The 26,531-nt window shown below is 42.6% G+C and overlaps 1 protein-coding gene across 1 annotated transcript; it reads right to left on the bottom strand.

The window, feature by feature from the left end:
- Window positions 1-1,133: 1,133 nt before the first annotated feature.
- LOC133425315 (NACHT, LRR and PYD domains-containing protein 3-like) lies at window positions 1,134-26,014 on the bottom strand. Its single transcript, XM_061716100.1, has 10 exons — window positions 25,781-26,014; window positions 25,560-25,697; window positions 23,956-24,072; window positions 23,373-23,451; window positions 22,940-23,150; window positions 20,509-22,294; window positions 20,059-20,232; window positions 16,963-17,136; window positions 5,017-5,063; window positions 1,134-4,886 (listed from the first exon to the last, which is right to left on the bottom strand). Exons 1-10 carry the CDS (start codon window positions 25,912-25,914, stop codon window positions 4,357-4,359), a joined length of 3,390 nt encoding a protein of 1,129 aa, XP_061572084.1. The 5' UTR covers window positions 25,915-26,014; the 3' UTR covers window positions 1,134-4,356.
- Between the last annotated feature and the right edge of the window lie 517 nt (window positions 26,015-26,531).

The following is a 26,531-nucleotide window of genomic DNA, read 5'->3' as shown; positions in this document are numbered from 1 at the left end:
ATACTAGAAAACATGGTTAAATACTTGCCGTCAAAATACTGTTAAAAATCATCAAAACGCCATTTAAACACTGTTAAAACAGCGTTAAAAACATGCTTTTACAAACTGACAGTAACAAACAGTAACTTGCGCGTCAAAAACGTATAACTTAGCCAATATAATAAAGAATTATATATAAATAATAATAATGTCATAATCCACGTATATATCACGACCACGGATCCCATTGACTTCGCATAGTACTATATCCATGGTGCTCCCATTAAAACCTCAATAAAACACTGCTAAAACAGCGTTAAAAACATGCTTTTACAAACTGACAGTAACAAACAGTACCTTACGCGACAAAAACTCATAATTTAGCCACTATAACAAAGAATAATATATACATAATAATAATGTCATAATCCGTGTATATATCACGACAACGGATCCCATTGACTTTGCATGGTACAATATCTGTGGTGCTCACACGGAATTATACCATTTTCCGTGTTGGTACCACGGAAAATGGTGGTGAGAGGTCGTGGGCATTTCACGGATTTTTGTGAGATCAGGTTGATTCAGACAGCTTTAAAGTCGTTTTTCACCTAATCACAAATGTTCACAAAAGTTTCATAATCACAGTGGCCCAACAGAGGACCATTTTTATATAACTGCATGAGTTGGAAATGGTCTAAAATTTCCTCCAGTGGCACTTTCAAGTGGATGGATTGCTGCTCATAGTATTGTTAAACGGTTTATCCTGCGGGAAATGTCTGACCACAGCTCTGCAGATATTTCGGTGGATTCGGTTCAAGGAGCTGGGAGCAAAGGCAACTTTGAGGTGGGTGTTTCCATCGACTTGCTGAGCAACCTCGCTGGAACCCACAGGGAAAAACAAAAAGGCTTCCAGTCCGGTAGGAGACTTAAGTGATCTTTAGTGAGAGAAACATCCTTGAGTTCCCTTTCAACTCTACAATCGTTCTGAGGATCCATTTGGCGTCCGCTTTGCACACTAAAATAGGAGCACGTTGTTTTCTCCTTGTACTGACAGATGTACTGTACATAAAAATCATCGTAGTACAGTTTAAAATCAACAAGGCTGTGACCCTGAATAGTAAGCAGTTCTAGATTATGGATGGATCATTTTATTCATCTTGGTTAGAATTTACATATATACAAAAGCACTTTATTCATCTATACAGGTCACTTATGAACAGTTATAGGCCCGTATCAAACCTCCCCTTTCTTAGTAAAATCACAGAAAAAGCAGTTTTTTCAATAGCTGTATAACCTCCTAACAATAAATTATGTTTTCCAATCAGGTTTCCGGCCACATCACAGCACTGAGACAGCTCTAGTAAAGCTCCTTGATGACATCCACTCCAATACGGATAGTGGCAGCATTTCAGTCTTGGTCTTATTGGATCTCAGTGATGCTTTCAACACGGTTGACCATAATATCTTTTCTTTTTTTTTTCAATTATGCTTTTTATTGTTTCCTTCAGACATTCATCATGACAGTCCAATGCATCCACAGGTGTATAATCAGGGCAGCAAAAATATACAAATAAAGAGGTATATAAAAACAAGTTAAAAAACAAAAAATAAATAAATATACATACGTATCATAGCAGATACAGCTGAATTCACAAAAGGTTGACATTGATGATAGAAACTAAAGACACAGCAAAAGTGAAATAATAATAAAAGATCAAAATTAAATAATGACTATATATGACATTCTATACCTAGAAGTACATATAACATATTCCTGCTGTACATATACATATGAAGACGTGAAAAACTAACCCAGTGAATGTTTGATCTGAAAGGAAATTTTTTCTCCCATCCCCTGACCCTATCCCCGTCCCGCCAGTCGAACATGGTGCACTGTAGACTCTGTTTCTGAATCCTCATCTGTCATTTTTATGTTATTTCACATTTCCCTGATCCATGATCTGTGTTAGAAATGGGTCCCAGATTTCATTATAAGTGTCCAGTTTCCCATTTATTTTATATATCAGACGTTCATATGATGCAGTTTCTGACAGAGCTGTGAACGACCATAATATCTTGATAAAACGGTTGAAGAACTGCTGGACTTTTGTGGTACAGCACTTGTCTTATTTAAAAATACATTTTATTTAAAGGCGCCTTTCTTGGCACTCAGGGTCGCTGTACACAACACATTAAAAAAATAAAACCAGCAGAACACATTTAAAACATTTAAAAACAGCAGCAGTAAAAATAAAGAAAAAATAATTTAGATTTAGATTCTTATCTAAAAGAAGGGGACTAATTTTGTCTTTAGGTAACTACAAATCGGAGCCAACCAAAATAACATGTGGAGATCCTCAAGGTTCCATTCTGGGGACTGTTAAACATTTATATGCTCCAGCTTGCTCAAATTATGAAAAATAACTAAATGTGTTACCATAACTATACAGATGATAGACACATCTATATAACATCTCACCAGGAAACTATCATCAATTATCAATTCAAACATTGATCAAATTAAAGAGTGGATGTGCCAGAATTCAGTGACGTGCGTTGAGGTTCATGGTTGGTGAGGCACTGACTCCTTTATAGTCAGATTTACAAATATATAAACCAAAAAGGGTAGCTTATTCAATTGGCTACTGGTTATTTCATATCTCATCAGCATTATTCACAAAAAAACACAAGGGCACACACGCACGCGCGCACACACGGTACATATTACAGATACGTAAAGGTAAGAAAAAAACGTGCATTTGCACTATACCCTCCATGTGTTGGCCGTCGCAATTCTATAATTCATACAACATAAATGAGAGTATAGACTGGTGTACAAAACCGCAGATTTAAATTTTGACCTTTAGTGAAATATTCAGTTGTTTTTAAAACGTTTAATTCTGATACTTTAATCAATTTAATACAGATTGCTCAACAAAAAGCATGAAAAGAAAAACAAACAATATTTAATTTAAGGCCAAAATTTAGTTTTTAAATATTCTATTGTATTTTTCTTAGTCTAATCTCTTTATTATAAGATTGTTTTTGGTCTTACTTTTATTTGTAAATGAAGTCCAGGCGCCTGTCCTTCGCCACAAAAACCTCTGTTACTTTGTTGTAAAAGTCCTCCTTATTTTAGTACGTGAGCGAACGGCGTTGACTCACGTTCGCCCCCTTCAGGTTAGGCAGAGTATTTTTGTGCCTCACCCTCTGCCTTTTTCACTGCGGTTTTATTTCCCATCAGCGAAACTAAATATCTCACTGACAAACATTAGACTTTAATGGTTAAAGACATTAGCCAGACTGTGTAAAATCAGGTCAAATAAACGTATCTGCAAACATTATATTGGCGACATGCAGAGATACGGCAACCAGCACGGGCCAATCACACGTATCAGCCCAGTTTGTGATGGATTGCGCAATCAGAGGTGAGGCTCGGATCGTTGCTGCCTCACCTCACGTTTCAGCCCTGTATTTGAACAGGAAATAGGCAAATTCAGCGATTTTGACAATCATAAATGTTAATAACTAAAATAAATGTTCGAAATTAGTCATACATAAAGATCAGTGGACAAATGTTAGTATAAATTTGATGTTAGAATTATTTATTTTTTTACTTGTCATGATGACAGGTGAGGCTCTGCCTCCCCTGCCTCCCCTGACCGCACGTCCCTGCCAGAATTGTCTTCAGTTAAATGAAGACAAAACAGAAATAATGGTGTTTTGGAGTCAAAGAAGAATGATTAAAAGTCAGCACTCAGCTTCAACTAGTGCATCTCATTGGTTAATTATTTTCCAAGTGATTATTTTAAATCCTTTAAATTATGTTTTATTTTATTTTTTTTAAATTTATTCATCTTATTTTTTTTTATTTATATCATGCTTTTTAATGTCTGTGTCAAGCACTGTGCATCACTGTTGTTGAATTGTGCTATATAAATAAACCTGGCTTTGACAGGAACCTGACAGTCCAGTAGTGATGTCATGGTTGGAACATGAAGTGGGTGTGAATAAAGACCAGGATGAATCCTGGCTGCACACCAACCTTGTGCTCAGATCTGTCTGCAGCTTGTAACTTCATTTTAGCTGATTGCAGCTCAGTGATTCCTCTCTGATATCAATGTTGGCCACATGTGCAGAAAACTAACTGCAGTTGACATTAACTGAATTTTGAAGTTTTTTCTGAACTGAGCTTCAGAAAAAACATCATGCTGATGTTCATTGGGGAGCTTTGACTGGAAACAGAAGAATAACATATGGATCCTGGAACAACGGCAGCTTCCATCTTTAAAGGACTGGAGGAGGAAGAAGTTTCAAATCATGCTGGACTTTCTGTCCAACAGTTTCTCTGACAGGAGACTGGTGATACTGATCTCAACACAGAGACACTGAAGAACCATACCTGAACCAGAACCCAGGATAAAGAGGTTCAGTGAATGTGGTGTTGAAGGTGTGGAGGTGGATCAGTCCGTCAGAGGAGACGCTGTAGAAGGACAGAGTTCCAGCAGGAACGTCCACATACACTGCTACTCTGTCAGAGACCGAGGAAGAGGAGGAGGAAGATGTTCTTCTGCCATTGTGCCTGACTGAGTACCGACCATCATCACCAAAGCAGAGCAGCCTCCAGGAATGATCGTTGCTCCCAAACATACAGTCATTAGAGAGTCCTTTCCTTCTGATTCCTCTGTAACTCACTGATACAGAAACTCTTCCTCTCCACTGGACCTCCCAGTAACAGCGACCCGTCAGAACTTCTCTACACAGCAGCTGACAACAGTGATCAAACCTGTCTGGATGATCAGGATATGACTGATCCTCCTTCACATATGTCATCTTCCTGTTGTTGTCAGACAGTTTGATGTGTTTGTTGACTGTGTTTGTATCGATGGTAAGTTGACAGGAATCTGATGGAAAGAACAAACAACCCAGCTGCAGTTATTATTGATCTGTTATTGATCATTGATGGACTCATGAATGAGTGATGTGACAGTGTGAAGATGGTTGAATGTGTGAATGAAATAAACACACACTTACATTTCCTCAGACCTGGTGTCAACCATCGTTGTCCAGCAGGCTCCACCCTGAAATGAGTTTGAATTTATTAGGATCCCCATTAGCTGATGCAGTACATCAGCTACTCTTCCTGGGGTCCACACATAACAAACAGACATAACAATATACATTTACAAGTACAGAAACAATATGATCCATACTGATATTCCCTGCTTAAAGCGACACTACGTAACTTTTTCACCTTAATATAATATTTCCAGAGTCATTGTGATGGTACATCAACTTCCAACAGGTTTAATGACACCTCTGTCATGGTCGGGGGGGTCTGTATCACCTTCACTGGCACTATGTAACTTTGAGGAGCATGGTAGGAACCCTGCCACACTACTGGTAAAGCACTACCGCTTTTGTCCAAAGGCGCCGCCAAACCCAACAAAAGCTGAAAGTTACGTTGTGCTGCTTTAAGTACACTTAACAGTCAAATAAAACAACCTTAACAGTAATAATAATAATGCAAGATAACCTCAATAACAAAATTAGATTAAAAAGTAATAATGATAATAAAATAACTTCCGGTTATGGCGTGGAGCTGGTGAGACGCACTCTGACGAGGCTCCGAAGCTAACTTGCTGAAATAATTGTTAAAGAGACCCTAAACAGCTTGAACTTCACACAACTTGAAATAATATAACACTGGGCAGTCTAGTGGTGAGGAAATCCCGAAGAATAGCGGGGCAAGTTCAACACCACCAAATTCACCAGCTACCTCGGAAGCTGCAGCTAGCGCACCTGCTGCTAACAGGGAGATGATGGAGGCCGCGCCTGCAGAGCAGCTCGGCTCTGAGGTCCTCAGCGCAATACGCTCCATGAAAAAGGACTTCACGGAGAAATTCGAAGATGTGCTGGCCGGGATAAGTGGACTCAGGAATGAATTACAAAGCCAAGCAAACAGGATAACAGAAACTGAAGACAGAATTGGGAAGGCTGAGGACGATCTACATGCCATGCACAGCACTATTAAAAAGCTGAAAGAGAAATGCGCCACGCTGGAAACGAGAGTGGAAGAGCAGAAAAATAGAGGCCGCCGCAACAACTTAAGAATCATTGGTATCCCTGAGAAAGCTGAGGGCCAAGATATGTGTGCTTTTTTGGAAGGATGGCTACCAAAAGCTCTCGGCGCCGACACCTTTCTCACTCCTCCCGTTATTGAGAGAGCGCACCGGATAGGACGACTCATCGCTGGCCAGGATTCAAGGCCAAGAGCGGTAATTATGAGATTCCTCAACTATAAAGAAAAAGAAAAAGTTGTGCGAGCAGCCCGAAGAATGGGAGATGTGGGGTTTGAAAACCACAGCATCAGGTTCTACCCGGACTTCTCAGCGGAATCTCACCGGCAGCAGCGGCTCTTTGACGCGGTGAAAAGGCAGCTCCAGTCCCTGGGGCTCCGCTACGGCATGTTCTACCCGGCCACCTTGGTTATCACACACAACGGGCAGCGACACTCCTTCACGTTGGCCCCCGACGCAGAAGCGTTTGTCCAAAACATAAAGGGAAATACTGCCTCCACACCCGCGCCTAACGATGGGTAGCCTGAACTGAATATGCTGCGCCGTGTCTATGCGACACCTGCTGCTTCTGCGCGGCCAAAGGTAAACAAAGGACACGTGCTGCTCCCTTGTGGCCAGAGGTAAACAACCTCATGACGTACTGTTAAGAAAGTGAAGCTGTTCTACCATGTTATTGTTTGGCTTAATTATCTTTTATCTCCTTATTTGACAACAATCTGCATATGCCAAAGGCGAAACTCATATGTTCTCAGAAATGTTCAAATGGTCTGACTATTTAATAGTTTGCTGGAGCCCTCGAAGAATGGGGCTTATAAGGCTCTTACGTCACACTGCTCCTCATTATGAGGATCAGATGTTCAAAATAACTGAAGTCTGTAGTTACCTAAGGGGTTACAAATATGTATTATCAGTTGGGGACATGCATAGGGGGCCTCAGAGTGCTTTTCTGTACTTTATACATGTGGGGGATTTTTTATTTTTTTTCATTTTTATTTATTTGTTTATTTATGTTATATGTTTTCATTTGTGATTTCCTGCTGCATAGGTAGTTTCATGCTCAATGGTGGTTAACTCAGAAATTAAGATCACATCCTGGAATGTCAGAGGATTGAATAAACTTGTTAAATTAAAACAGGTATTAGGCAGAATTAGATTACTTAAATCCCAAATAATTTTCCTGCAGGAATCACATCTGACTGACATGACTAAAGTTAAAAGGAGATGGCCTGGGCAAGTCTTTGCAGCCCCATTTAACTCTCAAGCCAGAGGGGTTATTATTTTAATTCATAAATCGGTTCCCTTCAGGCTCAGCCATGAAGTAATTGACCCAGCAGGCAGATACCTTATTTTACAAGGAACAATATTGACATCCCCAATTACCCTAGTAAATATTTATGGGCCCAATATGGACAATCCCACCTTTTTTCAAAATCTACTTCTTACTGTATCCTCTACTCCTGGACAATATATAATTGGTGGTGACTATAACTGTGTGCTGGACCCACTGAACGACCGCTCCACAGGTGTTGATGCTTCTCATTCGCATGCCAGAAAGATCTTACTTCAGTCTATAATTGATCTTAACCTAACTGAGGTCTGGAGGAAACTCCATCCTAACAAAAAGGAATTTTCATGTTACTCTGGTACTTCTAAAACTTAATTGCGTATTGATTACTTTTTGATTTCTATGAGTCTGCTACCCCATGTGACTGATTGTGCTTATGATAGCATAGTATTATCTGATCATGCTCCCATATCACTTTCTCTTTGTGTACCAGGGCTTGTCAGATGCCCCCCCAGGTGGCGTCTCCAAACAAAATGGCTCCAAGACCCCAAATTCGTCAGATTTCTTGGTGATAATATAGATAACTACTTTTGTATAAACACAGATCAGACCAGCGCAGGTACACGATGGGAGGCATTTAAAGCCTATATTAGAGGTGTGATGATAAGCTATACAAGTTATAAGTCAAAATCCCACCATAGAGAACTAATTGGCCTTGAATCTCAGATTAAAGTTCTGGAGCTAGAGCTATATGAAAATGACAATCCAGAGAAGCATACGGAGATCCTTGTGTTGAGAACTAGGTATAAAGAGTTATCCACCAATAAAATTGCTGCAAATCTTCTCTGGCTGAAACAGTCCTATTATGACCAAGGGGATAAGGCTGGTAAGCTTCTCGCATGGAGAATTAAAGAAATGCAGTCACATAGAGCTATTAATTCAATTCAGTTAGAAAACGGAAATCATACAGTGGATCCAGTGGAAATTAACAACTCCTTTAGAACATTTTATGAATCCCTTTATCAATCTGAATACCCAGATGATGCACGGTTACAGTCGGAATTTTTGGACAACCTTGACATTCCAATCATGTCAGATCATGACAAGACTATACTGAGCAAACGCTTAACGATCAATGAATTGTCAGAAGCTGTGAGTCAAATGAAAAATGGAAAGACCCCAGGTCCGGATGGGATCCCCATAGAAATCTATAAATTGTTCCCAGATAAATTGTCCCCCTCTGCTGGAAATGTTTGAGGAAGCATATGAGTCAGGAATCCTACCTCCATCCCTGCGAACTGCACTAATCACCCTGGTCCCAAAACCTGGCAAACCACCCACAGAAAGAGGATCTTACCGTCGTCTATCCCTAATGTGTTGTGACACCAAAATTCTCTGCAAGGCTCTCGCGAGGAGGCTTGAGAAGTATGTTCTTTTCCTGATCCCTAATGACCAGAATGGTTTTGTTCTAGGACGCCAAGCATTCCATAACATACGTAGAGTATTAAATATATTATATGAAAAGCATGATGCTAAAGATAACGCAATCCTGTCGTTGGATGCCGAAAAGGCCTTCGACAGGATTGATTGAATATTTGATGGAAGTTCTGAGCAGATTTGGACTGGGAGACGTCTATCTTAAATGGTTGAAGCTCCTATATGCAAACCCAACAGCTGAGATCTTGACAAACAATCAGATTTCCCAACCATTTAGATTACACAGAGGGACGCGACAAGGCTACCCCCTGTCCCCTCTATTATTTTTGTTTGCTATTGAGCCGCTTGCCCTGGCCATACGGCAACATCCGGGAATCCTAGGGGTGAAAATACAAGGAACAGAGCATAGAATTTCACTCTTTGCTGATGATATTATTATTTATTTGTCCAACCTGGCATCATCTGTACCAACACTAGTTACGTTAATAGAATCTTTTGGGAAATTCTCAGGATACAAGGTCAATAATTCCAAATCTAGTATTTTATTTTTGAATAAGGATGAGACGCAACACCCACAGACCATCTCGCCTTTCTCAGCCTCTAAGGGTTTTACATATTTGGGGGTCAATGTTGTTCCAGAAATTGAAAAGATTGTTGCCTCCAATTATGATCCTTTAGTGCAGTCCATTACTGAATCTCTGAATAGATGGATGTCCATGCCCATCTCCATGTTAGGCCGCATTAATGTCCTTAAAATGTCAGTTCTGCCTAAATTCCTCTACTTATTCCAATCTATTCCTCTGCCACTTCCACAATCCTTCTTTTGTAAGCTAAGAAATCTGTTCTCGAATTTTATATGGAGCAACAGACGTCCTAGAATACGACTCTGCTGTATCTCCCCTATGATGGTGGTGGGCTTCAGGTCCCTAATTTACAATGGTACTACTGGGCGGCACAATTGCGTACAGCAATGTTTTATTTCTCAGCGTCCGATCCTCCAGCATGGCTAACTATTGAATGTACTACAACATCAGGTCTACCTCTCCAGTCGTATCTGTACTCCACTCATGCTAAAAAACTCAAGAAGCAGACAAAAAATCCTTTTGTAAAAAACACCCTCTCTGTTTGGCATGAGGTGCATGCCTACACTGGGGATACACCCAAACTCTCTCAGTTTGCCCCAATATGGGGTAACGATAACTTCATACCTGGCAGAGCTGATGGAGGATTTAAAAAATGGGCTAACAGAGGCCTGGGTAAAATAATTGATCTGTACTTAGATGGGAATCTGATGACCTTTGATCAGTTGGTCTGTAAAAATGGCATACCTAGAAACCACTTCTTTAAGTACTTACAGGTTAAAAGCTTTATAAAATCACAGGCCCATACCCTGGATAGACCCCCCATGTCAGATATAGAGGAATGCATTGTAAGAAATAAAGACGGTAAGGGTCAGCTATCAGTATTGTACAGTATACTACAATCCAAATCGAAGGATAACTCCCACTGTAGACTCAATGCATGGAGAGACGACTTGGGAATTAATATAACAGAAAATGAGTGGGAAAAAGCGTGTCTAAAGGCGCAAACAAAGACTATAAATTCGGCACTAAAACTAATTCAATACAAATGGCTATTCAGAACTTATGTGACACCTGTAAAATTACATCACTACAATTCCAACATTCCTGATAGCTGTATAAAATGTAATGGTTATGCTGGCACTCTGCTGCACTGCATGTGGGAATGCCACAAAATTCAGTGTTTTTGGATGGATGTAACTAACATTATTTCACGTATGACTAACACGGTGGTTCCATTTGAGGCAAGGCTCTGTATTTTGGGTATTTATCCTGATCACTATGCACCAGGCCGCAAAATAGCTCCCTTGATTGACCTGTCCTTACTTCAGGCTATGAGAGCGATTGCATTAAGGTGGAAAAGTATGGATGGCCCGACACGGGGAATGTGGTTACGGGAGATGGCGTCATGCTTGGCACTGGAGAAATTAATGTATGTTGTCAAAGGGAAACTAAACAAGTTTACAGAGATATGGGACACTTTTATGCAGTTCCTGGAAAGTAACTGATGTAATTGTAATTGATGATTAAAACCTGAGGGGCGGTGCTGGTGGAAGCTGGCATGCCTTTTATAAGCAAGCAGGACCGCTTATACGTATATTTTTTGTTTCGTTTTGTTTTGTTTTGGTGGGGTGGGAGGGGGGTTACCATATGATTTGATATTATGTCATTGTATGTTTGTATTTGATTTAATTCACCCTTGAGTGTTGGTTGTTGAGGGTGGGGAGAAGAGGGATATTTGGGATGTCATAGCTCTTGACATTTTGTTTAAAGCATAGTAAAACATGCTCTTTTTGTTTAAGTCTAATAATGGACTAGAGCAGGGGTGTCCAAAGTCGGTCCTCGAGGGCCAGTGTCCTGCATGTTTTAGTTGTTTCCCTGCTTCAGCACACCGTGATAAAAGTAGCTGTGTCAACAACAGAGTTGTCCAGACCTTGATGACAAGCTGGTGACGATCGTTAATTTGAATCAGGTGTGTTGAAGCAAGGAGACGTATAAAACATGCAGGACTGCGGCCCTCGAGGACCGACTTTGGACACCCCTGGACTAAAGTATTACACTGATGATGGCCCTGAAAGGGCTTTTTGAGGCTCCACAGAAATATTTGGAAAACTGCTTGTGACTGTATGTTCTGTCAAAAAAACGAAAATCAATAAACATATTGTTAAAAAAAATAATGATAATAAAATATAAAATAAATAAACATAATTATAAGTGAGCGTGCGTGCGTGCGTGTGCGTGTGAGTGCGCGCGTGTGATAGTATCCTATGTGTATGTCTACATGTGCAGAATTGTTTACCGGCGTAGGGCTATTTGATGTTGTTTCAGTTGTCTTTTAAAGCTTGCTTTTGTTTTTTTCTTTAGTAATCTGTCCTGGAAGAGTGTTTCATTCTATTATGGCTCGATATATAACTGTTCTTTGCATTGATTGTGTGGTACACTGAGATGTGTGGTATGTATGTCAGAGCTACGTGTCAGTTGGTTATATAAACAATTCGGGCATTTTAACACATTAATATTCCTGACAAAAACAAGGAGTGATGCCGTCAGTTTCTCTGTGACTTTCATCCAGGAGAGCTTGACATGCATTTTATTTACATTAGACCTTAGTGTGCATCGAAGGGCCAGCCGAGCTGCTCTATTCTGAGCTAGCTGCAGCTTTCCTATCTCCTTCTTGTTCGCACCTGATCAGACCACTGAGCAATAGTCTAAGTTTGACAATACTAGAGTTTGCAGAACTTGCTTGGTCAGCTATGGTGTCAAAAAAGCTGAGCACCTTTTAATAACCGATATGTTCCTTCTCATCTTCCCAACAACAGCATCTATTAGCCCTTTTCTACTAGTACCTACTCAGCGCGCTTCTACCCGCAACGCCCCCGTCTTGCGCTTTTCCACTACGGGCTGAGGCGGGTGGAGCCGTGCCAAGCAAATACTTTTTCTGTACCGAGGCTGCCGAAGTTCTAAGCGTGCTGAGTCGACCCTGGATCTGACGTCATCACCCTCCACGCCACCGATTGGTCGGGGGCCGGGGCCGCCAGACGTTTGAATCAGGAAGCGGGAGTCAGCGCGAGAACGACTGGCGGGTTGCAGCGATTTTATTATACAGCGCAAAGGTCTGTTTGGTGATCCAACTCTGAGGTTCAGATGTTCATAAACCTGGTGGCTGACGAGACAATTAAAAAAGGGATGTAGACGGGCGATAGACTAGTGGAAAAGCACCTATGTGTCTCGTCCATGACAGATTACAATCTACAATAACACCCAATAGCTTTGTTTCTTCCACTTGTTGAACATCTATATTGTTTAAAATCAGGTTCAGCTGTGGTTTATATCTCAATGCATAATTTGTACCTAATACCATGCTTTTAGTTTTTGGAATATTTAAGACTAACTGACCTCTGTGGTAATGAAGTCCTTTGAGCGCCTTGTGCTGCCACACCTCAAAAACATCACCGACCCACTACTGGATCAACTGCAGTTCGCCTACAGAGCCAACAGCTCTGTAGACGATGCTGTAAACATGGCCCTGCACTTCATCCTCCAGCACCTGGACTCCACAGGAACCTACGCCAGGATGCTGTTCGTGGATTTCAGCTCTGCTTTCAACACCATCATCCCATCACTGACTTCCTGTCTGACAGGAAGCAACGGGTGAAGCTGGGGAAACATGTCTCTGACCCCATGACCATCAGCACCGGATCCCCTTAAGGCTGCGTTTTCTCCTCTGCTCTTCTCCCTGTACACTAACAGCTGCACCTCCAGTCATCAGTCTGTTAAGCCGCGCAGTGGAGATGATAGTGGACTACAGGAGGAACGCAGCCCCACCTGCCCCCCTCACCCTGTGTGACTCTCCAGCAGACACTGTGGAGTCTTACCGCTTTCTGGGGACCATCATAACCCAGGACTTCAAGTGGGAGCTGAACATCACCTCCCTCATCAAAAAAGCGCTGCCTCTGCGCAGGAGCGCTCCTTTGGTCCTGGAGGGCCGCTTTCGCAGGGGCGGGTGCGCCTGCCTGCGGGCGGTTCTGTCTCTCCGGGCAGGCTGGCCTCTCGCCGGGTGGGGGTCGTTGGCCTGGGGGGTGAGGGCCTCCTGGCCGCATGTCCGGCCCGGGCCGGGTGGTCGGGGTTCGCCTGGGTCCCGGTCCGCCGCCGTGGGTTCCCTGGCTGCCTCTTCCTGTGGCCTCTTCCTGTGGTCAAGGGGGCCCCGCCTGCGGGCCCCCTTGGCCGCCGCTGGGAGGGGACGGGCCTCGCTGGGGTGGGTTTCCTCCCGCCCTCTTCTCGCCCTCTGTGGGGTTGCTGGTGGCCTGGGTTCCGTGTTCTTCCTTGTCAGCCTCGGGTCTCTCGGGTCTTTTGCGCCCCCCCCTCCCCCACTATATATACACTTCAGGTGGAGCTTTGATCGGATTATTACACACACACACACACACACACACACGCACACACACACATAGCCACACAGACATACACACACACACACACACACACACACACAAATAGCCACACAGACATAGACACACACACATACACACACATAGCCACACATACATATACACACACATAGCCGCACGCATATATACACACATACAAACAGACACACACACACACACACACACACACACATAGCCACACACACACACACACACACACACACACACACACACACACACACACACACACACACACACACACACACACACACACACACATACACACGCACACACACGCACACACACGCACACACACGCACACACACACACACACACATAGAGACAGATATACCGGCTTGTTCACCTGCATGATGGCTCTATAGTTTTTGGGGTTACTTAATCGCGGTAGCTTAGCTTAGATGGTGATTGGATCTCAAGACCTGGGACGGTTGCTGCTCGTGTTTCTGCCGGTTTCGTTTTTTTTTTCTTTTCTGGGTTTGTATGTGTATATATATATATATATATATATATATATTAGTGTTGTCCCGATCGATCGGGTGGCCGATCGATCGGGCCCGATCACGTCATTTTCAAAAGATCGGGATCGGCCAAAAAAGTATCGGGACATACTGTTATGGCTCGGCCGGCTGGTTTCCGACTCCGCGACCCGGTAGCGCTGGGAGCGCGGAGTCGGCGCAGCGGCCAGAAGAGCCGGGCGGCTCTGCTCTGAGCCCCAGCTGCAGCTCAGAGCGGCTCCAGCAGCTCCAGGCCAGTTCGTCTTATTTGTTTGCTTATTGCTCTGTGCCTATGTTTTAACATATATTAATTATTTAATCATTTTATAATTGCATTTAACAATACAGACAGTTGATGTGTGTTTATTGTAAGATTTTGGGCAGCGCCGGCGGCTGAAGAATCGTTTGTGCTGGTGGGGAAGGAAGCGTGGCTAACAGAGAGCTAACAGCAGCTAGGCTACGCTCAGATAAACGGTCTGAAAGTTTTAAAAACAAAGAAAAGCTGTCGGAGAAAAGTGACTGTAGTGTTATGTAAATGATTATCCGTCACTCGTAAATCATCTTTTGGTCCACTTTATTGACTCGGTAACAACACAGAGATGACGGACTGCTATTTTGCAGGCTGGTGTTACGGTCTAAAGGGTCCGTGTCTGAACAACCACAATTGGTTCCTACGCTCTGCGTGACATCAGCACAACACAGTGACAGAAAACTATAACAGCCACAATGAATATCTGCTGCTATTCATTTCATGCTGTTGAGAATTCTGCACTACGGTTAAGCCAAAATGTATTTTCATTTTCTTATTGATTGTGAGTTTGACTGGATGTCATTCAACTTTTAAACCTCGTAAGTAAACTACCTCCTTTTGAAGTGAAATTGATTTATTTTTGTTATTTTACTATTCTGAACTTTTTGTTTTAGTTTACAATTTCATGTTTCTACATTTTGTGGCACCAGAGCTGATAAGCTTTGTTTTGATCCAATGATGCAGTCAGTGAAAAAACAAAAATATGTCCATGTTGGAGAGAATGGACAATACAGTTTTTTACTTAATTTACTTTACTTTTTTTACTTTACTTTTTTACTTAATTCTTTGCCAAAATGTATCTGATTGGGAAAAAGTATCGGAAATGTATCGGGAGCCAAAAAAAGTGATCGGATCGGGAAAAATCGGGATCGGCAGATACTCAAACTCAAGTGATCGGATCGGATCGGGAGCTAAAAAATCCTGATCGGGACAACCCTAATATATATATATATATATGTATATATATTAATGAGATAAATATATTAACAATGCACATATATGCCTTAGGTTCTTACCAGCATGGTATTAACCATTAATATGTGTGCAGACAAGTAAAAAAAAAAAAAGAATATGTGGCAAACGGTAGCAGCAATATGACTGGCAATACACTTCAATAGCGTTCCATCTAAATTATCTATTCCAGTTGGTTTCTCATTATTTATGGACAGCAATAATTTTTCCACCTCTTCTATACTTACTTTACACAGTTTAAAGGTACATTTCTTATCCCTCATTATTTGTTCTTTTATACATTTTACGATGATTCACAACTGGATTTTGGCATTTTCTGCCTTAATTTACTCACTTTGTCCATAAAGTAATTATTAAAATGATTAGCAATGTCAAAAGGTTTCGTAATAAATTCACCTTCTGATCATCATCAATCAAGGATGGCGTTGACTCTTTTTGCCCATGATATTATTCAATGTACCCCAGAGCTTTTTCCCATCATGCTTTATATTATATATCTTAGTTTCATAATACATTTTGTTCTTTTTTCTGTTCAGTTTGGTCACTTTGTTTCTAATTTTACAGTATGTCTGCCATTCTAATGGATTGCCAGACCTAATTGCTAAGGAGGGGTGTCAGACCAGCACAGTATCTTTCAGCAAACATGGACATTACATGGCTCTCACACTGATGAAGGAACAGCCCAACACTTGGACAGATGCACTTGAATGCAGCATCTTTAAAGACCTGTGGTCGTCACGTTCCTTTGCTGAATCAGGAGCAGGAGGATACCATATCATAGATGAGTGAAAGTGCAGCTGTTATTGTGCTGTGATGGGCCTGAAAACCACCCTGCTGTGGTTCTGATATGTTTACTGAGCCGATAACGGCTCAGAGTTGTGAACTGCATCTATCAGCTCTGCTGCAGCACCAGATGAGCAGCAGCAACTTGATCTGCTGAACGATCTCTGTTCAAAGCCAGAGAGGCACAAAGATGATGATCACGTCAACACAAGGAAGAATCCAGCACAATAATGTTCTTCTACATCCAGAGACTGCTACTGTTTCATCTCCAGAGAAGATGGGATCAATGTCAGAGACCGACTACCCTGGAAAACACCCAAAAGATGAAAGTTTTTCTGATCTCAGCTGGGATAATTTGGGATTGAGTGTTTTTAGTGTGAGACAAAGGTGATGGGCAGTAATGACCAACATCAGGACTCCAGAGGCAGGAATCTGTGTGCTCCATCAGTAAGTATGATGGAGTTTAGATGATTGATGCTGAAACGCATCAAGTTCCTCACGCTGTTCTGAATGTGACAGAATGCGAGTTAAGGACAGAGACGTCCTCATCTATCAGACACTGTGTGTGTCTACAGCAGCTGTGTCCGTACCTGAGAGTGTCCAGTCTCCAGCGTGGATCCTCCAGTCCAGCAGACAAAAGCTCCACTACTGACTCTCCTGGATGGTTGTAGCTCAGGTCTAGTTCTCTCAGATGGGAGGGGTTGGAGCTCAGAGCTGAGACCAGAGAAGCACTGCCTTCCTCTGAGATCAGACAGCCTGACAGCCTGCAGAAACACAGCAAAAAAAGCTTGTTTTGGGTAATATTTACAAAATATGAAGTTGGAGGCGGTCTAAGGTGGACAAAAAGAAGGCAAATGGCACTATTTCGCATCAAAGAATAAAACATTTCACAGCTCTCTAACTGTGGTTAATATATTCTTTAACATCTAAGTGTAATTGGAATCGTTGGGAGGGGTAGCAGTTTTAACCCTTTTAATAATCAGACTGACTGAAACTTCAGGCATGTCTTAAGGACATCAAGGACTGGATGTCCACTAACTTCTTGCTTCTAAATTCTGATAAAACAGAGGTTATTATTGTTGGTCCCAAGCATCTTAAGAAGGGATAAGATGATGTTACGATGGCCTCCAGTGCTACTGTGCAAAACATTGGTGTTATTTCTGATCAGGATTTGTGGTTTAAAAAGCATATTAATCAGGTTTGTAAGACAGCGTTTTTCCATCTCCATAATATCATAGAGATTAGGACCATCTTCTCCCAGAGGGAAATACTAATTAATGCGTTTGTATCTTCTAGACTAGATTACTGTAATGTATTATTAGCAGGATGTCCAAGTAATTTGCTGAATAGGCTCCAGCAGATCCAAAATGCAGCAGCACGAGTGCTGACAGGAATCAGCAGGAGAGACCACATCTCTCCATTGTTAGCATCGCTCCATTGGTCCCCGTAAAATTCAGAATCCAATTCAAAATTGTTTTACTTGCGTATAAAGTCCTAAACGGCCTAGGACCTAATAGACCTTATAGTACCTTATGTTCCTAACAGAGCTCTCCGTTCTCAGAGTGCAGGTTTACTCGCAGGTCCTAGTTAATACCGTTACTTAACCGTTAATATAGAAACCAACTTCCTGTTTGGGTTAAGGAGACTGACACCACCTCCACCTTTAAAACCAAACTTAAAACCTTTCTGTTTAGTAAAGCATCTAGTTAGTGTTAGTGAACCCCTAGTTAGTGTTAGTAAACCTCAAGTTGGTGTTAGTAAACCTCTAGTTAGTGTAAACTCTAGTGTGATGGAGTCAGTAGTCAGCCGTCTCACAGCAAGAAGGTCCTGGGTTCGATTCCCGCCGGGGACGCTGTGGGCGCTGAAGTGCGTGTTAGTTCCCCCATGACTTCAGTGCCCACACCTTGGGTGGGGTTGGTGAAAGGGCCTTTCTGTGTGGAGTTTGCATGTTCTCCCCGTGTTCCCTTGGGTAGCAATGTGAGCTACCCTCACAAAAACATGCACACAGTCCTGGGCTATACATGCCCCCTCTGGCCAACCGGGGTGCCAGATGGGGTGGGGAGGATCTGGCTGGAATAACGTGCTCCACGTGTTACGTCCGGCCAGAGAAGCCCCACTCTGCCTGGTGAAAAGAAGCGGCCTGCTCACTCCTCAGGTTAAGGAGGAGACCTGAGTTCAGTGCAGGGCCTCCCGGGGTTGTTAGAGGATGGCAATGCCCATCACTGGGTGATATAATGGGAAAAAAATCTGGGATAAAAAAAACAAAAAGAAAACAGCTTGGTGGTAGATATGCTGCTATAGGCCTCTGCTGCAGGGGGGCACCTACATGATCCACTTCTCTTCTCCTCTTTTTTTTTTTAATTTATTATAAGTATGTCATAGCCATAGTTTGTTGTGCTGACCTCCACCTTTACAACCAAACGTAAAAGGTTGTAGTAAAGCCTAAAGTTAGTGTTTAGTAAACATGCCCCTCATCCCTCTTTCTCTCCTCTTCTTCTCTTTCCTTTGTTCATATCAACCCTTGGTTATTAATTATAAGTATCTCATTACCATCATTGTTCTCCATTGTTCTTGTAGTTTGTTGTGCTGTCTCCCCTCTCCTTTTCTCTTCTGTGCATGTTTTTAGGCCAGAGCTTCAGGAGCTGCATGCTGACCCCCCCACCTCTGACCATCTCAGTGTCTGCTGTCTACATCTGTTCATATAGTCATCCCTATAGTGCACCAGTTAGCCATTGTGTCTGTGTCTCTCATTCCTCTGTTCTTCATTCTCTCTGTTTTCTCTTTTCCTGCTCTGTCCAGCTGGTCTCCGGCAGGAAGGTCCCCCTTATGATCCAGGTCCTGCATAAGGTGTCTCCCCTCCATTTTCCCCTGTCATTGTTTGGCACTGCTTGCTTCCACCTGTCTGTACGGATGTATGGTATATGCCTGCTGACAGTGTCTGCTGTCTACATCTGCTTATATAGTCACCCCTGTAGTGCACCAGTTAGTCATCATGTCTGTGTCTCTCCTTTCTCTGTTATTCATTCTCTCTGTCTGTTCTCTCTTTTCCTGCTCTGCCCAGTTGGCCTCTGGCAGGAAGGTTCCACCGGTCCCGATCAAGGTATCTTCCCTCATAAAGGGGAATTTTCCTTGTCAGTGTTTGGCTTAGGGTTTTTCTACCACTAGGGGAGTTTTTTACCTGCGATTGTTTATGTTATTTTTATGTAATAATTGATCGGGTGTCATGTTCTGATCCTAGAGACTACTTCTATTGTAATTTATGCTATATAAATAAAATTGTATTGAATTTAATTTAATTGAAGACTGAAGATACCTAAGATGTTCATTACAAGACACACTTTAATTTAACACGTCACTATGGAAATTATTCTTCATCATTTTGGGAGGTACCAAGTCCTTTGCCCAGACCACAGTTTACAGTTCATAGGACTGTAGACAACCTCCCTGGACGTGGACACAAGAAGACAACTGATTAAAAAACTGAGACAAAAAATATGATTGGAAACCAAAGAGACCAGAACAATTTCCAAAGAGATTCAGGGTGAACTCTAAGGTCAAGGTCCATTAGTGTCAGGTCACACCGTCCATCACTGTAAGCCATGAACCCCTCACATGAACTTCACACTAGGACACTTTAGAAGTCCGTTCAACATAAACCACAGCTCTAACAGTCAACAGTTTCTGACCTGAGAGACTCCAGTTTACAGTGTGGACTCTCCAGTCCAGGACACAGCTTCTTCAGTCCTGAATCCTGCAGGTCGTTGTCACTCAGGTCCAGTTCTGTCAGTCTGGAGGACTGAGAGCTGAGAACTGAGGACAGATCTCCACAGATGTCCTCTGAGAGGTTACAGACACTCAACCTGCAGAGGAGATAATTAAGTTATTTAAACATTGATTATGTCAAGAAATAAATAACAGAACCTTAATAAGTACTGATAAAGTGAACTATTAATTATTATTAAGTGTTGCTGCATTTGTCTTCATGTAAAGTTTCCTGAGATGAATCATTGATGTGAACTGGTCCTACATGAATTCAGTTTAACAGTAAATTTAACTGAGGTTCTCCTTGAACACAACATTGGGCTGTAATTAAATCATTAAATGTAATTAAAACAGATGTTTCTGTTGGTACTTACACAACTTTCTTGGAGGCTTTGACTACCGACAGCAGCCTTCGTAGAACCTCTTCTGAAGCTGAGAACTTCTTCAGGTCAAACACTTCCAGATCTTCTTCTGATGACAGTAAGATGAAGACCAGAGCTGACCACTGAGCAGGAGACAGTTTATCTGTGGAGAGACATCCTGACCTCAGGGACTGTTGGACCTCCTCCACCAGAGAACCATCATTCAGTTCATTCAGACAGTGGAACAGGTTGATGCTTTTCTCTGCAGACAGATCCCCACTGATCTTCATCTTGATGTATTTGATTATTTCCTGATTGTTATCTGAACTTCTTTGTTGTGGTTCCTGCAGACCTCGTAGGAGAGTCTGATTGGTCTCCAGTGAAAGACCCAGGAGGAAGCGGAGGAACAAGTCCAGGTGTCCGTTTGGACTCTGTAAGGCCTTGTCCACAGCACTCTGATAGAGGTCAGTATCTACTCTTGCGTTACACCATATGAAGGTGTATTTTTGTTCCTCCAGCAGGTTGACTCCAGAGTTGATGAAGGTCAGATGGACATGAAGAGCAGCCAGAAACTCCTGAACACTCAGATGGATAAAGCAGAAGACCTGGTCCTGGTGCAGGCTGCTCTCCTCTCTAAAGATCTGTGTGAACACTCCTGAGTACACTGAAGCCTCTCTGATATCGATGCCACAATCTTTCAGGTCCGGTTCATAGAAGATCAGGTTTCCTTTCTGCAGCTGCTCAAAAGCCAGTTTCCCCAGAGACTCCACCATCTTCCTGCTCTCTGGACTCCAGTGAGGATCCGTCTCAGCTCCTCCATCATACTTGACCTTCTTCAGTTTGGCCTGGACCACCAGGAAGTGGATGTACATCTCAGTCAGGGTCTTGGGCAGCTCCCCTCCCTCTCTGGTCTCCAGGACTTTCTCCAGGACCGTAGCAGTGATCCAGCAGAAGACTGGGATGTGGCACATGATGTGGAGGCTTCGTGATGTCTTGATGTGGGAAATGATTCTGTTTTTCTGCTCCTCATCTCTGAACCTCTTCCTGAAGTATTCCTCCTTCTGTGGGTCAATGAACCCTCTGACCTCTGTCACCATGGAGACACACTCAGGAGGGATCTGATTGGCTGCTGCAGGCCGTGTGGTGATCCAGAGACGAGCAGAAGGAAGCAGGTTCCCCCTGATGAGGTTTGTCAGCAGCACATCCACCGAGGTGGACTCTGTAACATCAGTCAGGACTTCATTGTTGTGGAAGTCCAGAGGAAGTCGACACTCATCCAGACCGTCAAAGATGAACACGACCTGGAACTCTTCAAAGCTGCACATTTCTTTGGTTTCAGCGAAGAAGTGATGAACAAGTTCCACCAAGCTGAACTTTCTCTCTTTCAGCACATTCAGCTCTCTGAAGGTGAATGGAAACAAGAAATGGATGTCCTGGTTGGTTCTTCCTTCAGCCCAGTCCAGAGTGAACTTCTGTGTTAGGACTGTTTTCCCGATGCCGGCCACTCCCTTCGTCATCACTGTTCTGATTGGTTCATCTCTTCCAGGTGGGAGTTTAAAGATGTCTTCCTGTCTGATGGTTTTTTCTGCTCGGTCTGGTTTCCTGGATGCTGCTTCAATCTGCCTGACCTCATGTTCATCGTTGACCTCTCCAGTCCCTCCCTCTGTGATGTAGAGCTCTGTGTAGATCTGCTCCAGAAGGGTTGGGTTTCCTGCTTTAACAATCCCCTCAAACACACACTGGTACTTCTTCTTCAGCTTAGACTTCAGCTGCTTTTGATAAACTGCACCAAACGCACCTTGATAAAATAACGTAAAGAAAGAGATTTAGTGTTTTATAAAGCTCACTCAACAACTTAATTCTTCTAAAAACAATCAGGATTTGAACATCCACTGATCAGCTGTAACTTTACGATGAGCTGTACGATATTGAGTAGATCGCTTTTCAAACACCTCTAAACATTGAGGACGTGGAAGTGACAAGAACATCTGGGGGTACTGGAGCTTCTAATACCAGGATGTTAGCAGTAGAGCCTGAGGGGTTGTGGGTTTGAGGGTTGAAGTGGAGGGTCCAGGTTTAAGACTTGGAGTGGAATTGGTCCCAACAGTTGCTGTCAGATCACATCAGGTTGGTATCTCAGAAGTCTGGAGTATAAATGAACACCTCAGATTGTTAGTCGTGTTCTTAGACACCTTCCTAAGCAAGGTGTGACCAGAGACTTGTCTGCAGAAATGTTTAGGTGGGTGTCATCGGTCATAATGACCATCATGTGGATGAAGAATGCAGATTTGAGTCCAGCAGAACATTGTTGGAAAAAGATGAGCACAGCTCTTCATTTCAACTTTGAGTAGTTTTAACGTTGTGGCTGATCTATGAATGTTGTTCATCTCCTGATTCTGTGTCATTTATTCAACAGCTTAATTGTTCAGAGAAATCCTCTTACTGCTCTGCAGACGCTCAGCCAGCTCCTCCTGCTTCATTCTCCTCAGGAAGTTCACTGTGATCTTCACAAACGCATCTCTGCTTCTCTTCCACTCCTCTTCATCCTCACCCTCCAACAGATGCTCAAGGGATTCTGGGTAATCTGGATTCAGAACCCTCTGGATCTTCTTCAGCTCATTCTTCACAAACACGGCAATGTTGTCCTCCAGCAGCTGGAACAGAAGACCACATGAAGGACACAATCAGACTGAAACCATGGACACAAACAGATCCATGTTGGACAGACTGACAGTCCACTGGTCTCCAGAGACCAGCATGGAGACAAACATCAGACCCATGTTGGACAGACTGACAGTCCACTGGTCTCCAGAGACCAGCATGGAGACAAACATAACCAGAACAGATGGAGAAGCAGTTGTTGTCCATGTACAGACCAGAAATATGGAGTCCAACTGTGTCTGATGCTGCTGGACAGACGGACTGCTGGGAGGCTCTGAGCTCTGCTGGTCCACTCTGTGGAGGAATCAGGAAGAATTAGCTCACATCATGTTTGTCCTCACAGAGACAAATACAAGCTGGAGGTCTATGAAGTCATGTTTGGATGAGGACAGTCCATCAGAGGACTGGCTGTGGTGCTGAAGGTTTACTAGTTCTGCTGATCCCACCGACAACATACATGTGACCTCAATAAGAGCTCTGCTCATTCACATATTTACAAGATCCAGTTCTGCTCCAAGAAAGGTTACAACAAGATCAGGAACATGGACAACTGATGGAAAATTAAACTCATCATCATCATCATGATCAGTCCTCTGGAAGGTAAGACCTCCACATGTTTCAACAAGAGGAAAAAGCTCATGACAGGAGATGAAGGTCTATGAGTTGGAAGACCAAAGCCAGGAGATGGAGGACCACAGGGGTCCAGGGTTACATGGATCTACTCAAGAGGGAACATGTGGACATTTCCTAACGTGAGGACTGATTTAAATTCATTCAATGCCTTTAAATACAACTCACCTCTCTGAAGAAGACTCGTGGTCTCCTTTAAACTCAATAATAACGTTCTTTGACCGGTTACTCTTCAAGGACAAACAACTGGGTTCATCTGCACCAGAGTCTCTTTTCTGATGGACCCTGATAGAAGACAAAACATTGAAATGTACAAATTCTGTTTACACTAAAACTATGTTATCAAGATAAAAATATTCAGGCTATTTAAAAATCATTAAAAATAAATAATTGACAGCATTTTTCACTTCAAATCAATTCAATTTTATTTATATAGCATCTATTACAAGGGGTTGTACTGCAGGTCAGCATGCAGCTCCTCAAGCTCTGGCCTGCAAACATACACAGAAGAGAAAAGGAGGGGGCGGACCAGCACAAGAAACTAAAAGAACAATGGAGAACAATTATGTTGATTAGATACTTATAAATAATAACTGAGAAAGGAAAGAGAAGGAGGGGTGATGGCTCCGCTCAGTGGATCATGTTGGTGTCCCCCAAAAGCATAGCTCTATAGCAGCATATCTAGGATGAAGCTCTGTTTCAGACCAGCTGCTTTAGTCTGGTCCTGCAGTCGCAGCTATGACTACTGGCCCTAACACACTAGAGTTACACTAATTAGAGGTTTACTAACACTAACTAGAGGTTTACTAACACTAACTAGAGGTTTACTGAACACTAACTAGAGTTTTACTAAACACTAACTAGAGGTTTACTGAACAATAACTAGAGGGTTACTCTCTAACTAGAGGTTTACTAAACAGAAAGGTTTTAAGTTTGGTTTTAAAGGTGGAGGTGGTGTCAGCCTTCTTAACCCAGATTGGAAGTTGGTTCCATAGTAACGGTTCTTGGTATCAGAAGACCTGTCCTTCTAGGAAATACGAGTAAACCTGCACTCTGAGAACGGAGAGCTCTGTTAGGAATATAAGGTGCTATCAGGTCTTCCAAATATTGCGGAGCTAAGCTCTAGATAAGCACCAGCTGGGGGCCGGTACACTACCACTAACAAAACTGGCTTCTCTGATTTCCAGCTTGGGAGTTTTAGAACAAGCGTGAGGGTTTCGAATGTATTATAATCGCATTTAGATTTATATTTTGTTTGAAGACTTGGATAATAGATCGCCGTTACTCCTCCGCTTCGGCCTTTGCTTCGAGGAATATAATAATTAAAGTAACTGAGGCGCGACAATTCATTTAAACTATATACTGTTCCTCCTGTAGCCACGTTTCTGTTCAACAGAAAATATCACTCCTGGTCTCGGTAATTAGATAATTTACTAATAGACTTGGAGCTTAGAAATCGTATATTTAGTAGTCCGTAGTAGTAGTCAGTAATAATTTCTAGAACTAAGAGCTGCACCATCCCGGGTGGGATGAAGTGGGATGACGTCTCTTCTAATCAGACCGGGCTTTCCCCAAAATGTCTTCCAATTGTCAATAAAGGCCATGTCGTTTTCTCAACACCACCAAGACAACCAGCGGCGGAGCGATAACAAGCGGCTAAACATATCATCACTGGTCAGATTGGGGAGGGGACCAGAGAAACCCACGAAGTCCGACATGGTTTTGGCAGAAGTTACACACCAACACAATATTCAATATTTTGATTCACTCACTTCTTTACAGCAGAACTTTGGTTTTCTTTAAACTCAATAATAACATTCTTTGACCGGTCACTCTTCAAAGACACACAGCTGGGTTCATGATCAGGTTCAGGCCCAGGTCCAGGTCCATGTCCTGGTCCAGGTTGATTCCTGTAATCATGATGTTTGGTGATGTAACTTTGGACCCTCTGACTTGCAGAAGAGTCACGGACAGTTAGAGATGCTCATCTCACCTGTGGGCTTGGTTCTGACTCTCATGTTCCACACACAGAGTTTTAGAGGGAGGGACTTCCTCCTCTCTGTCCTCACATTGATCCATTCTGCTGAATTCACCTCCACACCAGCTCACACACACACACACCTTCATCTGCAGAGGAAATACACATCACTAGTACTGTACAGAGATCAGCTGATCCTGCACTGGTTTGCTCTTCTCTTTAGTGTTTATATCAGTGTCACTTGAATGCAGTCAGACAGCATTGGGAGGTGGAGCTTCCAGTCACCAACTTCCCTGATTTGCTTGTTTGATTAAAAATAGAACATTCTTTGAACAACAGAGTGTTTACTGGAGAAACAGTAGAGTTGAAAAACTGGAAAAACCTGAATGAGACTCGGCCTCTACGTCAGTCTGGTTCCTGTAAATGTGAAGAAGCTCAAAGATAAAGCTGTCCTGCAGAGACAAGCGTCATTCACAAGCAGAAAACATCCACTTCTTCCAGGAACCACACTTTATTTTGAAAAGCTCCGCAGGAAATAGCAGTCTGACTTTAACGCTGGAGACGACGGCTTCATTCCAGGAAATAAAAACACCTCGCAGTTTGTTTGATGAAGGAGACTAATCATCAGCTGATCAATAAAATAAAATATAAATATTTTCATCTAACAATCGTGTAAATTTGTATTCAGACACAAGAAGGGTCAAATTCTACAGTGAACATCTTCTCCTAACATGATGGAGCAGAAACGAGGAGGAAAGTTCCTGAA

This window comes from Cololabis saira, chromosome 24 (genome assembly GCF_033807715.1).
Source record: "Cololabis saira isolate AMF1-May2022 chromosome 24, fColSai1.1, whole genome shotgun sequence".
Classification (NCBI taxonomy): domain Eukaryota; kingdom Metazoa; phylum Chordata; class Actinopteri; order Beloniformes; family Belonidae; genus Cololabis; species Cololabis saira.
This window is presented reverse-complemented; position numbering and strand designations above follow the sequence as displayed.

Excerpts from the sequence above, each read along its gene's own strand:
- LOC133425315 (XM_061716100.1), bottom strand. The coding sequence starts at position 25,914 with ATGAAGGTGTGTGTGTGTGTGAGCTGGTGTGGAGGTGAATTCAGCAGA. Across the intron at positions 24,073-25,559 it reads CAAAGTTCTGCTGTAAAGAA|GGTCCATCAGAAAAGAGACT; the intron begins GTGAGTGAATCA and ends GTCTTCTATCAG. Across the intron at positions 22,295-22,939 it reads GGCTGAGCGTCTGCAGAGCA|GTGCGTTTGGTGCAGTTTAT; the intron begins GTAAGAGGATTT and ends TATTTTATCAAG.